General features: G+C 42.1%; 1 protein-coding gene and 1 long non-coding RNA gene across 2 annotated transcripts; one reads left to right on the top strand and one right to left on the bottom strand.

The window, feature by feature from the left end:
• Positions 1–1,710: 1,710 nt before the first annotated feature.
• Positions 1,711–4,600, bottom strand: LOC146684377 (uncharacterized). The gene is made up of 3 exons (XR_014917058.1): positions 4,120–4,600; positions 2,937–4,031; positions 1,711–2,805 (listed from the first exon to the last, which is right to left on the bottom strand). It is a non-coding gene; the product is annotated as an uncharacterized LOC146684377 (long non-coding RNA).
• Positions 4,601–5,301: 701 nt separating this feature from the next.
• LOC146684376 (uncharacterized) lies at positions 5,302–11,844 on the top strand. The gene has a single exon (XM_085443076.1). It carries the CDS (start codon positions 7,682–7,684, stop codon positions 10,217–10,219), a length of 2,538 nt encoding a protein of 845 aa, XP_085299202.1. The 5' UTR covers positions 5,302–7,681; the 3' UTR covers positions 10,220–11,844.
• The last annotated feature ends 3,190 nt before the right edge of the window (positions 11,845–15,034 follow it).

Genomic DNA, 15,034 nt, shown 5'->3' with positions numbered 1-15,034 from the left:
TATGTCTCTTCCACGATGTTACGTCTCTCTCCTATGTTGGTTACAATTACATAAGCACTTAGCAGGACAGTGGAAAAACCCAGGGCCACAGTGATACTGAGAATTCCACGGTGTTCACTGTCTTCAGCAACCTTACGAGGGCCGGTTGAACGGCTACAGTCTTATCATACACGTGCAGTGTTCCTACAAGCCATAAGGTTACCTTGAGTGAGGAAGATGATGATTGAATGTCCGTCTGAGTCCATAGGTTGAGGTGCAAGCACATTTCTCCCATTCTCCACAGAGGGCAGTGGCGCATAGGTGTGACGTCACTAACACTTAAGTTGCCTTAGAGTGATAGCAGAAAATTGTGAGCGTTACACTTGTATGCGGCTTGACGTAGGCACACATTGGCAGGGATGTGGTTGGAACGGCTGACTAGATAAGGCCTGGTGTCCAGCTAATGAAAAAGAGCCGAAAATTGGGGTGCGGCTGCGCAGGTGTGCACTTTAAATATAGCACTTTTGCCCTGTCATTCTGGGCCGCCGAGTGGCTCATGGGAACGTGACAGGCCCTATGGCAGAGATTGAGGACAGAGGGCAGTGGTTCGAATCCCATGCGGACCATATGCTGGGGACACAAAAAAAAAAAAAAAAAAAAAAAAAATCCCTGGCTCTGAAATTCACTTGCTACGCTTGCTAGAAGCCTACAGGCGAGCCTACAGAATGGGCTCTCTCTGCCTTTTTTTTTTTTTTTTACCCCTGTCTCAAAATCTCTTCCATCAATCAATATTGGTTGTTATGGTTGCTATGGACGCCAAACACACCATGCATTGTCGCTTTCTCAATCTCTTCTTCATGTCCGAACAAACGCTCAATTTTGCCTTCATTAACACAAATTATACATCAAAATGTAGGTATTTTTCTTGCCTTTAACAAAATGACACTGTCATTATTGTAGGAGTTGCCGTTTTCTCGCAAATGGCCTCGAAGCAACACAGTTAAAAAATGTCCACATTCAAAGTCTATGGAGACTTGAGTGAAAATGACAGCTGAAATTCTGTAACAGAGGCGTTTTCAACTCCTCATATCTCCTAGATGTATTTTTCTTTAGAGACCTGAAAACCGCCTTGATTTTTTTTTCCCTTTTTTATTAAAGCCTGCTGATTGTTACAGTGAAAGAATGATGTCGACAGTCCGTGTACTTTTGGAGTTACAGAACATTTTGTATGACGAAGAAACGGCAGTTTTCACCTCTCAGTTGTGGTAAACGCTTGAAATATATTATAGGGCAGGCCGCGGCGTAGAGAACGCGCTTTGGGAGCGAGAGACCCAGGTTGAAATCTAGCCAGTGGCAGTATCTAATATCCTTCCCTAATTCACTTTATAATTACAAATTCTCAACACTTGAACATTCCCACGTGTGTTCTGATCAAAACAGTGCAAGAATGAGCTCTTTAGCTTTTGATTTACAACTTATCCACATTTCTTTGCGGACACTCCTGCATGTCACAAATACATTGCACAAAGCGCATCTGTGGCTGTGTACCATTCGTGGTGCGTTGGCTCCCTCTACTGGTACGCGCCTCATTCAAATGTCGCCACACATTTAAAATTGCAGGGTGTCTTTACACTGTCATAGCTCCTAGATAGATTTCTTCAGAGCTGAAAATCGCTGTGATTATTCACCATAGCCTGCTTTGTCTTACAGTGAAAGAACGATGTCAACGTATAGCATCGTTGGTTACTTTAATTATGTTTGTTTTTTTAAATCAAATCCTACAAAACAGGACCATTGTGACACAAAACCTCTCACACACTAACACAAACTCTTTATACAGATACAGAGCTTTACATGTCTAAATAAGGCAGACAAAAATGCATAAAACACAAGCTATCCACAGACTGTCGGTGGACGCCATGTCACTTTATTTTGTTTTTATCTTGTTTCTTTTTGGTGTAGCCTCATTAAACAAAATGTTTATAAAAATGACCACTTTTATTATGAATTATTAGGAAATTAATAATTCATTATTAATTATTTATTATGAACACACCTGCCACCCTCAAGTAGAGGTGGCAGAGAGGAGGCACTTGGAGTTTCGGTCGAGAAAGTGTCCGTGTGACTGAGTCCTGTCCCAGCTCTGCTTCAAGGTCTGTCGGTCCAGCTTGTTGAGGGTCTGAGAGCAAAGACGGATATCCTGGACCAGCTCTGACAAACTGTCCAGGTCTTGACTCTCCCAGGGGCCAGAGACCTGACAACCTGCAGGTTAAGCAACAAAGAATCATTTTATTTCATATCCATAATTTCCATTTTCCCCCCTATAAATATTTGACATCCAAATGTAGCCTGTTAGCTAGCATTCAGCAATGTTTTCTGCTCCATAAAATGGAAAATTAATTCACAGCTAATCTTTTTTTTAAATCTTTAAACCACACTTCTATATTGTAATGTCTGTGTGTGTAATCATCATGTAACACCTCTGTGCATACATACTAAATGTTCAAACTTAGAAATGCGTCAAAAGGAAACGCACTGATAGCAAGAAAGAAACTGTTGCCAAGTACAACTTTGCACAGGTGATAAAAACATCAAAGAAATCCAAATTGTGAATTAGTGTGAAACGGTGAATCTAAGAATAGCTTTAGAAAAAAAAAGGAACTCCATGGAGTATCTCCAAGTTCAGACATACCTTCGAGGTTTAGAAGTGTCAGTGGTCGACGGGCCTCTCTGACAGACGCCAGGATGTTGTGAAGTCCCACTGATGTAACAGACGGATTTCCTGACAGATTCAGACTCACCAGTGTGGGACACGACGAGAGGCACCTGTGAAATAATAAGAAAAAGTCCAACAGGCCAGTAAAGAGTGACAATTTAAACAAAGGCAAAGCCCCACTAACATGAGTAATAACTGAGCCGTAGAAATGACGCCCTCACACACACACACACACACACACCTCGCCAAGGTAGCTACACTGCTGTCTGTCAGCCCATTTGCAGCCAGGCTGAGGTGGGTCAGAGAGCACTCGTCCTGCAAAAACACAAAAGTCTTAACCTGATTGCACAATTATATCTTTCGACAATAAATGACATTGCATGATTTTTGCGTGCACACCTGTGACAGGACTTTGGCGAGGTGTTCCAGTGCCGGGTAATCAGCAGGCCCTCTGCAGACAGCTGACAGGTCCACGTGTGGGAGGCAGTGGAGGGGCAGAGTCTTTAACACCAGCTCAAAGTCGGTGGAGCCCAGGGGATTGAGGGACAGGCACACTGCTTTCAAATGGCCTGTGCCTGAACGTTCAGAAGATGTAAAGTTAGTTGCAGTTTTGCTTATGGATGGGAGTTCAGTGAAGCTTAAGGCTTCAGTCAGCTGCTTGTTAGAGAGTCACCTGTGAGCGCGCTGGCTAGCAGCAGTCGATGCTGCTGAAGGAAATGAGCAGTGAGACCTGCAGAGACCGCTTGGCTAGCACAGGGCAGCAGGACAGCAGACAGGACAGAGACTCAGACACGCCGTCCCCCAGTGGGTTCATACTGAGGTCCAGCTCCTCCAGGCACTTTGAGTGGAAACGAGCAGAAAAAGCAAATGATCACGAGAGCCAATTCTCTCTGACAGATATCATTGATATGAATCAGGTTAGCTTGTTATTAAGATCTAAGGTAGTTATTAAGACCAGAGGTACTTAAATACAGGTTAGATGGTAAACCTGGAGCTGCCACTATTGGCTAGCTGAGGCCCTTACCGGGAATGCAGGTGCACTCTGTCCCTTTAAAGCATTTACAGCCTTCTCCAGGCCGTCCCCTGTAACGCAGTTGGCAGAAATGTCCAGCAGCTGCAGACGAGGCATGGTGAGCGTTGTGGCAATCAGCTCAGGGAGAAGGTCGTCAGACATACGGTTTCCAGAAATTCGCAGCTCCGTGAGGCTGGCCTGAAGTTTTAGGGCACGGAGGAGCGGGCTGAGGGAAGAGGCGGCCAAACAGAGACATTTGGAGTCCTGACACGGAGGAACCCCGGTCCCGAACCTCACATAGCCGGGAGACACGCTTGTTCTCATCTACAGGTAGAAAGAGATGGTACTTCATAACAGAATACAAGAATGCACATGTGTCCGTTTTATAATGCATTTCCTCTGTGTTGCTCACCCACTGCTAGACTTTGACAGGCCTTCTTGTATCGCTCAGGGAGAGGAGGGAGATCCCCACGAGCAAACGTCAGCCAGAACCCGCAACACAAACCCATCAGTTATCCTGCACTGGTGCGGGAAAGTGAAGCCAAGGATTCAATCCCAAAAACTGTGATTCCTTCAGTGTCTTCTGGAAGCTGGCTCCAAAAGCAAGTCAGCATCCAGTCTGGTAATAGAAATGGTTCTAATCTTTACAGTTTCTCAGATTGTAGTTTCTCAGGCAGCTTGTTAACATAATCAGCCCTTCACCTTCTTACCAGAATCATACAGTCTAAAACCTGCACGCCTCATCTGGGTAAGAAAGATGAAGTCATTGTGGAAGGACCTAGAACCTCCATTCCTTCTATCAGTGATTTAATGAAAAGACCTCTGTGTCTATGAGAAAGTCTATTTTATGAATTTGGGCCATACTTTGCCTAAGAAAAGGAGTATGCTCACTGGCTGACGTGCAAGCTGTTTCACAGTCATAGCCGTCCTCTTGTCACTGTGGGGTTTTTTTTTTTTTTTTAAATCCAACCTCACCTCTTCATTTGTGTGCAGGACGGCCAGTAGCTGGTCCTGCGGGGAGAGCAGAGCGCCTTCTTTCTGCAGAGAGAGACGAGGCAGGAGGCCACATTTCTGGTAGTAACGCTGAGCTGCCTGCTCACACAGCCACGACACAGAGCAGGAGTTGGCCTCACTGGGATGCAGAGCAATGACCGGTGATTAAACAGAAATTAAAAACAAAACAACAACAACAACAAAAAAACACTATACCAATCAGATTGGGATTTATTTTTATGTACTGCTCAAACTTAAAACTTTTCACCGACCTTTGTGGAACTGGGATCAGGAAGACGTCTTCCTGAACCCGGACCCTCATTCTGATTGGTGGAGGAAGTGACGTGGGCATAGGAGCAACCAAAGTTTGAGTTGGAGGCTAGAGTAAACAAAATAAAACATTCAAGCACTGTTAAAACATCTGTATTTAATGTCGTCAACTCTTTGTAGAAAGACAAAGCAGAGTCTGTGGAGGGATCAGAAAGTCTAAACATCAGGAAAGTAAAAGTTTGTCAGGTGATGCTACAAAACACCAAGGTATAACTATATATAAGATCCGAAATGGGCGATGTCATCTTTTACTCGTGGACAAAGCCCACGGCATCCAGGCTGCAGAAATATGTAAAAACAGCTCGCCCGTTTTGATCAGCTCGCGCTCATTTACTTCCACATTCATCACTGTTCAAAATGAATCAGAAATGAAGACACATCATCTTCAAGTTATATCCCCTAGTGACACTGAATTATAGTTATTCTCTCACTGAGTGTGCATTTCCTGAATAATTCATGTGTAGTCTCACTCTGACTATCACCTTTTCACACTTGGAGTGACTTATTCACAATCACTGTGTTGTGTGTATTTCCTTAGTTAGTGTTACTCCATCCGTAACTAACAAACAGCAAAAGAGCATTCCACTTCTGACCTAAGCATGGATAAGGAGAGGTGGGGGCGGTGTGTCTGATCTCCAATCGTCATCATCTGCATCCCCAAGCTGTTCTTTCTCTGAGAGAGGCCTCTACTGGACAGGGAGGAAACTGCAGATCCTGAAAGAAAAAGGGCACAACAAGCTAGAAAAGTGGGAAAAGCACGAAAAAGAAAAACCAAACAAACCCAGTCTAATCTGCAGGCCGTGTCCGAGTTCAAATACTTGTTTTGAATTCCAGCTGCAGAAGATAAGGCAGTTTCCTCTACTCTTGGCCCAGATGAGTGTGGTAAAAAGCAAACTTACAAATCAGATGTCCTTGCAGAGCCTTAACTCCATCCTGTACATCCGATATGGACTGAAGCTGTCTGGTGAGGCTTGCTATGAACACCAGCTGCCTGATAATGTTGATGACCCACTCTTTCTGTGAGCCAGCACAGCCTGTGTGTGTGGAGGGATGTCGGAAAAAAACAAAACAAAAAAACAAAAAAACAATTAGCCTGAATTAGGACTAGTTGTCATCATTTTTTTTCACATAGCCACGGTTTTTTCTATGGTCTGTTTTTGGGCCATTAATGTAGTTTGGTAACAGCATTATGCTTAAAAATGTTCATCTTTTACTGTTACCTGTTGTGGATCACAAAGTTTAAAACTACTTAAAAACACACACAAACACAACAAAGTAACTCCACCATGTGTCTATCCGGTCTTTAAGTGATGACGTGATCAATCCTACTTCTGGGCCCAAACTACTCTGCGTTTAATAAGGCTGTTGTGTTTTTAACATGTTTTAATGCTTTGTAACTTGTTCTATTTAATCTCAACAAGCCCCTTACAAAAAGTAAGTGATCACTGTCGGCCTCTCTCAGTTTTTATTACAACTATTCATTTTAAAGCTCAGTTTTTAAAACCTTACCATGTAACTACAGCCCAGGCAATGCAGCAGCACATTAATGACTAACCTGTATGTGGATGGATTATCTCAGTTGTTCTCTTGACTGAAATTTGGTCCGTTTACAGCATCCTGCCATGCCACTGCATTTTTCCCTAACCATCGGGAAGCTACGGTGGCCCTGAGAGGCCAAACGGACTGCAACTTCAGAAAACACTTGCAAAACATTAACAGTGCAGTGAATCCTGCTTGTTCCGTAATATTCAGGACTGCAAACCGAGCAGCATCACTGACTTTCAGCCTGTTGTGTTTGTGGATATATGACTGACTTTAATTATCCACAAAATCATCAGATTCTCTGTAAGATTAAGGTCGACTATCTGGCGTATAAAGTAAAGGCTTTAAAACAAAGTAAATGCTGAAAGTACAAACATCGCTAATGTCACATAACTTTGCCGGCATGTGGCCAACAGTAATGTTCTAATGTTCCTCATTATTAAACATTAGCACATAAATAAGTGACATATTATTCAGAACTTACTTTTGAAAGTTTACTCTTTGGCCACTCCACTTCTTTGAAGTGTCTCCCAGTCCCAGTGCACTTGTTAGCATGTTTTGGTTCGTGCAACTGGTCCGTCCGGTTATTGTCTCCCCAGAAACATTTCTGTTGTATTTTTTTCCTATTTCCGTTGTGTTGTGTGTGCTTTTGCAGCGTTTTTCTTTTTGCAGCATTTTTCTTTTTGCAAGTGTTTTTCTTTTTGCAGCATTTTTCTTTTTGCAAGTGTTTTTCTTTTTGCAGCATTTTTCTTTTTGCAAGTGTTTTCTGAAGTTGCAGTCCGTTTGGCCTCTCAGGGCCACCGTACCTTTGTTTGGCCTGCTAGAATGGTGCCCGGAGGCCACGCCCCCTCCCGTGACATCACGTTCCAAAGCCCTATAGACAATAACACCAAATTTAAAAGAAAGAAGAAGAAAAAAGAATGTTACTGTTACATTTTGTTATGACATCATTATGATGTCATAGTAGTGAATCTATAAGTAGGGGTAAGAATCCCAAACTTTCAGTCAGTTTATTTGCAACACTCAAGATTGCAGCATTCAAAGGTAAACCTGAGAAACATTTTAAAACAGTTGAACCTTTAACACAGTCACTTCATCAACACTCTAACATGTCTCAGAGTAAACACGGCAAAAGTCAACAAGCTTACGCTGGCTTTACTACAATGGACCACCAAAATCCAGAGCCAAATTCTGAAGAAACACATTTCCAGCTTCCACTCAAGAGGAAGCGAGGCCCGGATTATGCTGCACAGAATTGCAGAAGTCCCGACAGCTGCTCTCCACCAAGGAAAAAGAGACGAATCTGTGAAGAAAAAACTGTGTTGAAAAGACGATACAGTCAGATTTCAAAAGGCAGCAAAAACAACTCTGAGAGCTACTCTCCAGAGAGAAAGAGGATGAGAATAGACACTGAGAAAAAAGAAACAGCAGTGACTCCGAGCATCCAAAAAGGTTCTTCTTCAAGGACTATCCAACTCCAAGTTCAGAAAAAGAACAATATGAACTTGAGTGATACCAAAACCTCTCAAAACACACCAAAAGACAACAAGAGTCCAGAACAAGCAGCAGTGACACAGAGCATCCAGAAAAGTTATGCGCCAAGGACTTTCCAACAACTAGTTGAGAAAATGGACGTTACGACCTCGAGTGATACCATAACCTCTGAAAACACTCCAAAATACAACAAGAGGCCAGAACAAGCAGCAGTGACACAGAGCATCCAGAAAAGTTCTTCGTCAAGGACTATCCAACACGTAGTTGAGAAAATGGACGTTACGACCTCGAGTGATACCATAACCTCTGAAAACACTCCAAAATACAACAAGAGTCCAGAACAAGCAGCAGTGACACAGAGCATCCAGAAAAGTTATGCGCCAAGGACTTTCCAACAACTAGTTGAGAAAATGGACGTTACGACCTCGAGTGATACCATAACCTCTGAAAACACTCCAAAATACAACAAGAGGCCAGAACAAGCAGCAGTGACACAGAGCATCCAGAAAAGTTCTTTGTCAAGGAATATCCGACACGTAATTGAGAAAATTAACGTTACGACCTCGAGTGATACCATAACCTCTGAAAACACTCCAAAATACAACAAGAGGCCAGAACAAGCAGCAGTGACACAGAGCATCCAGAAAAGTTATGCGCCAAGGACTTTCCAACAACTAGTTGAGAAAATGGACGTTACGACCTCAAGTGATACCATAACCTCTGAAAACACTCCAAAATACAACAAGTGGCCAGAACAAGCAGCAGTGACACAGAGCATCCAGAAAAGTTCTTCGTCAAGGACTTTCCAACAACTAGTTGAGAAAATGGACAATATGACCTTGAGTGATACCAAAACCTCTGAAAACACACTGAAAGACAACAAGAGGCCAGAACAAGCAGCAGTGACACAGAGCATCCAGAAAAGTTCTTCGTCAAGGACTATCCAACACGTAGTTGAGAAAATGGACAATATGACCTTGAGTGATACCAAAACCTCTGAAAACACACTGAAAGACAACAAGTGGCCAGAACAAGCAGCAGTGACACAGAGCATCCAGAAAAGTTCTTCGTCAAGGACTATCCAACACGTAGTTGAGAAAATGGACAATATGACCTTGAGTGATACCAAAACCTCTGAAAACACACTGAAAGACAACAAGAGGCCAGAACAAGCAGCAGTGACACAGAGCATCCAGAAAAGTTCTTCGTCAAGGACTATCCAACACGTAGTTGAGAAAATGGACAATATGACCTTGAGTGATACCAAAACCTCTGAAAACACACTGAAAGACAACAAGAGGCCAGAACAATCAGTAGTGACACAGAGCATCCGAAAAAGTTTTCCGCCAAAGAATATCCAACACCTAGTTAAAACAATGAACGATATGACCTTGGGTGATACCAAAACATCTGAAAACACACTGAAAGACAACAAGAGGCCAGAACAATCAGTAGTGACACAGAGCATCCAAAAAAGTCCCTGGTCCAGGACTATCCGACTCCCAGGTCAGAAAACAAACGATACGGCCTTGAGCGATACCAACACCTGTGAAAACACACCGAAAAAGAAAGAGAGCCCAGAAGACCAGAGAGAAACAAACGTGTGGATCATTGGGTCCAGTTACATTAGACGAGCCAAGGGTGAAGCAAAAGAGATTTTCGGAGAAAATTTCGGACTTAATACCAAAGTCCAGTGGTTTGGCAAACGAGGAATGCGCTGGGGGGGAGTCCTTCCTTGTTTTTATAAGGAGCTATCCACACAGAGCCCACCTGACATACTGGTAATCCATGCTGGGGGCAATGATTTGGGACTCTTTTCTGCTTATGAACTTTCTTCTGTCATTGAGAAGGAATTGATGCAATTGCACACAGAGTTCCCCTCAATGACAATTGCATATTCATCCATCAATGAGCGTCAAGTGTGGATATATGGAAATCCAGGCGAAATCAATAAGGACAGGAAGACTGTGAATGCCAGCATTAGAAAGGCTGTCGACCGCTTCGATGGAGTGATTATTGAGCATCCGCACATCAGGTTTTTTGACAACTCCATTTTTTTACACAACGGAGTTCGTTTCTCCAAGAAAGGAAATGAACTGTTTCTGACAAGCATCCGCACGGCCATCCAGAAAAGTCTTCAGTCACGTCACTGAAAACTGACTTGAGACATTTCTTTCACAGTCCAGAAAACCATACGTTGTTCATTTTAGGCAATGTGAGCAACATATAGCTAACGTGTGCTCTCTTTTTTCTTTTCCTCTGCCTCTCACCCCCCAACCAGTCATGACAGATGGCTGCCCCTTTCTTAGCCTGGTTCTGTCAAAGGTTTCTCCCTTTTTATAAGGGAGTTTTTCCTTTCCACCGTTGCCCAGCGCTTGCTATTAAAGGAGATCATTCGATTGTTGGGGTTGATAGTTTAGAATCTAAACTAAACTAATAAACATAAAACATCAGGTGAGGGGTTCACATAGCATGGAGCACTACAAAAATTACAAATAAAAACATGTAATTGGTGGCAAATCAAAAATAAAATAAAAAAAATTGAAAAATATCTCTTACTGCTCTGTTTATTTCCTTAAATGAACACTTGTACTTTTTGTCATAGAAGAATAAGAATATTAATATAAATATGAACACCAAGGCGTTCCCAGGCCAGCCGAGAGATATAATCTCTCCAGCCTGTCTTGGGTCTGCCCCGGGGCCAAATGCCTGGTGGCACCCTTGCCTCCATGGGCACCTTAACTCATCACTTTTGGCGCAGAGAATGTATTTTATGAACTAATATTAGTAGGCTGAAGCCTTTTATTTGAGCTGTGATTGTTTTTGTTATTAAGATACATATTAATATGTTTTTTTAAGGATCAAGATGTGGGTTTGTTTTTCCAGCTTTGTTAACAGTTGTTTTTTCAGAGATCAGATGTCCTCACAGGACAACATATACAAAAATATGATTTTACAGAATATGATGCATTGGTGTGGATTAAACAGTGTAATAGTTTTGATATTTACCTTAAAGAGCAGTAACCTTAATCAATATTGCACAGATAGAGAAAATCAGCAAAGTTATTGGCTTTAGTTTTGATATTTTGCCAGTAAAACAGTTTTATGTCTCCTGAGGTCTTTTCATTGTTTTATTGTTTCTTTTGCTAAAGAAAAATATCCCTGCCATTCCTCATTGTTAGCTAATCATGAATCCATCACTGGATCACACCCAATTGCTAGCACAATAATCATGTTTAAGGTTGTGAGCTGGTGTCTGATTTGTGTTTTCGTTAAATTAAGGCATCATCTGCACAAATGAACCACTTCATCAGAAAACAGAAAACTAAGTGTCTGTCATGGTCCTGAGTCTGTGTTGCCTTATGCTTTTGTTCATTCCGAGTATGTATTCTGCTGTGATTTTGCCATTTGTTAGGTTTCTGTTCTTTACCTGCCTGCTCCCACTTCTGTGTTCCCTCTGTCTGTCCTCGGTGTTATTGTGTCTACTTATGAGTCCGCCTGTCAAGTTCAGTGCCCTGTCTGGTTCTCTGTCCTGTTTTATTCTGAAAGTTCATGTTTCATGTCAGTGTGTTCAGTTTTACCACTCCCCTGTCTCGTTAGCCTAATTTCTCCCAGCTGTGTCTCCCTCCTGTGGCCCATTCCCTGATTACTCCCCGTGTATTTAAGCCCTGTGTTTTCCTGTGCTCTCTGTTGCGTCGTCTGTTTAACTCCATGTCCGTCTGCATAATTCTGTGTAACCTGGTGTTCAGTCTGCGTCTCTCCGCCATCTTTCTTTGTGCATTTTGTTCCTCCTCCCGTGCGTGTTTGGTAGTGATGGGCAGATGAAGCTTCATGAAGCACTGAAGCTTTTCATCCAATTGGTTCACTCCAGTGCAAAGCTTCTTGAAGCTTCATTTGCTCTATTAGGACACCTACTGGACGTAAAAATATTAGTTGGCATGAATTTGAAGAGTGTGGCCTTTTGCACACAGCCTGTAAATGTCAACAACAAAAGGAGTGTGTAAAACATCTATATTGTATTGATGGCAGCATACTGTGTATATTTATACTGGCAGTATGGAAAATGATCATTTGGAAATGCTTAAAATGGAAATGATCATTTACTGTGAGGTGAGGTGTGGTTGGGGGTGTGGACAGTGGTTGTGCTTTTGTAACGTTGAGGTATGGACAGCTACACACTGAGGCTTTGAGCCTCAGTCCTGCCCACGTTTTATTCTGTAAAAACTAAATTTTCACTGCTTTTATGACCTTTTAGTGGGGAGAACATAGCTAGGATTTAATGATTTCACAAATCTTTTGAATCCTTTGTCCTCCACAATGCTAAATGGCTGGGAGTCCTCAATCACCATGCTAACCAGGTCTTCATCTATTGGAGATTGTTCTCCTGAGGAAAGACAATAAAGACAAAGCACAAATATAAATATCACACACGGAACGTATTACAGTTGTATAATATTGTTATATCATTTAGTAACATTACTGCATCCTATATTATCATTGCATTTGATGGCTCACCTGGTCTTGCTCCACAATTGGTGTTCCCCTTATTCTCATGTAAAGCTCTGTAGTGCCTAAGCATGGATGAGGTGTTGTTGTTATATCCCAGCTCCCTGGCACATAGCAAACACTTCACCTTGTACAAAAGTAAAGCCGCTTAACATAAATTGTATTGCACCATCATTATTATGAAAATACATCTTCTGTAGAAATTTACATACCTTGTTGGGAGGAATAAAATCAAAATGTTCCCACACAGGGGAGGACATCCTCCTCTTCTTAGCTGGCTCCATTCTCTCCTGACTTTCTCTCCTCACTCTCATAAACCTCCAAACTGTCTCCAAACTCTCACTAACCGCAACTCTCCATCAAACACCTACATTTTGAATGAAGTCTGAGGGGTTTATATTGCTGTCATATCTCGCGGCAAAGTTCGAACCACTTCATGAACCAGTCACGTGGTACAGCCGGGCAGCGAGGCTTCGGACGTCATCATTTTCAGCTCTTCCCATAAATGAAGCAAGCCTCGATACGCGCATCGCGGAAACGCCCCCTCAATTACTCGACACAAGCTTCGAAGCCTCGATACAGAACGTCACATCACTAGTGTTTGGTTTAAGTTGAGTTCTTTAGGTTTCCCCAGTTTAGGTTTGTTTGCTCCCCGCTCTGCTCCTCCTGTTTTTGTCACCTTATCACCTCTGTAAATAAACATTCACTCGCACCCCAGCCAGTGCCTGCATTTTGGATCCTTTTCTCAATTCACCACACGACTGCTGCGCAGCCGTGAAAGTGTCTGATGCTAAAATACCACATATGTTCCCTCCTATAACAAAAATTAAAAACTAAGGATTGTTTACAGTTGATATTTTTTATCAGATATGTTCCCATTAGTTTGTGTAGGAATTATTAAACTGCATAGTGACAACCAAAAAACTGGTTCACTCACACCTTAGACCGATGTTGGACAACATGCCTTCCTCTAATGTTAAGTCAGTCTTTGCATTTTTTCCAGGTAACTCCCACAGGCATGACATGATGATTAAAGCTTGGATGTGTAATCTGTCGTGTGTATTATGTGCTCTCCAGCAAGATAAATTCATGTTTTTTATATAGTTTAACAAAACTGTTTGCAACATAGGGTACAGAGGCCTGTTGATTCAAACAGGTTTGTTTAGATGCACCTTTTTTGAGTGCATGTTTTGTATGATAAGTTTTAATCTAAATAAACACTTTAATTAGTAGCTTTAAATAACAGTCATCATACCCTGCAGAATTAGAGACGGAGCAGCCGGGCTATGTAAAAAGCATAAGGGGGCGTGTTCGCAGTCATGTCCAGAGACGCTCCACCACGAGTTACTACTGAGCAGACTCTGGCTCCAAAAGTGGAACATGGCAGCGCCCACAAGCGGGATATTTTGGCTTCATTTTCGCAGAATGGGAGGAAGTGCTGTCGCATCGTTCATCTTTTTATACAGTAATTGGTTAGGACCAATCAGCCAAACAGCAATCTTCTCCTCAAGAAATTTCAAAAATATACAAAACAATATATATAACTTCATAAGTCGACAAAAATAAAATCCAGAAAAATCATGTCGCTTTTCAGATTCATGATTCTTTCGGTTGCATCATAAAGATGTTTCAAGTTCAAGTTTATACACTTAACCTTAAGTTGAGGTCTTTCATGTTTCTTTAACAAAAAAAAATCCCTATTCAGAAATCTCTCTTCTATATGATGGTATGTGTGTGGAAATGTGTATGCGTGTCTGTGAATGTACAACGGACCACACAGCAAGCATTTGTTTGGCCTGCTAATATGGCGCCTCGAGCAAAAATCCTGGCCACGCCCCATCCCTTAAGATCCCGCTCCAAAGTCCTGTTAACCTACGGATCTACAAAGAAGATGCTGCACTTTTAACTCTGAGGGAGATGGAGAATGAGCCTATTTCTAAAAAAGTGGAGTGTGTTCCTTTAAGTACTATATTGTATATATTGTCAAAAACTAAAGTGTACACACACACACACACACACAGTTCAGTTCTACAGTTCTTGGCAAGCTCCTTTGACTACGATGACCTGAATGACTGAGAACCTTCACAGACAAATCTCTTAAAATGTTTCCAATAATGAAACATTTCAATGTAATGTAGACAAAAACGAAAAATAAAAAGATAGTTATGGATCAGGACTCCCCGATCCTTACTGCGCATGTGCAAAGTTGGACCGTACAAATCGGGTCTATCCGAATATGCGATGTCTTGATAAACCAAGCAGATATTTGAAATTTACACAGCTACTTTCTCGCCTGAAGATATGTTAAACGTTTATTTTGTGACCCAGAAAGATTAATAAGACTAATTTTAAAACTCAGTAGCAGCCACCATTGTTGGCAGCTGAAATTTGGCTGGGCCGCGCTATGAATTCTGGGATATGGTGAGCCACGAAGGACACACCCGACCCATCCTTCAAATTCG

The sequence above is a fragment of the Copadichromis virginalis genome, linkage group LG20 (assembly GCF_057382275.1).
Source record: "Copadichromis virginalis isolate Kocher_CV1m ecotype Utaka linkage group LG20, C_Virginalis_male_GT1.1, whole genome shotgun sequence".
Lineage (NCBI taxonomy): Eukaryota > Metazoa > Chordata > Actinopteri > Cichliformes > Cichlidae > Copadichromis > Copadichromis virginalis.
This window is presented reverse-complemented; position numbering and strand designations above follow the sequence as displayed.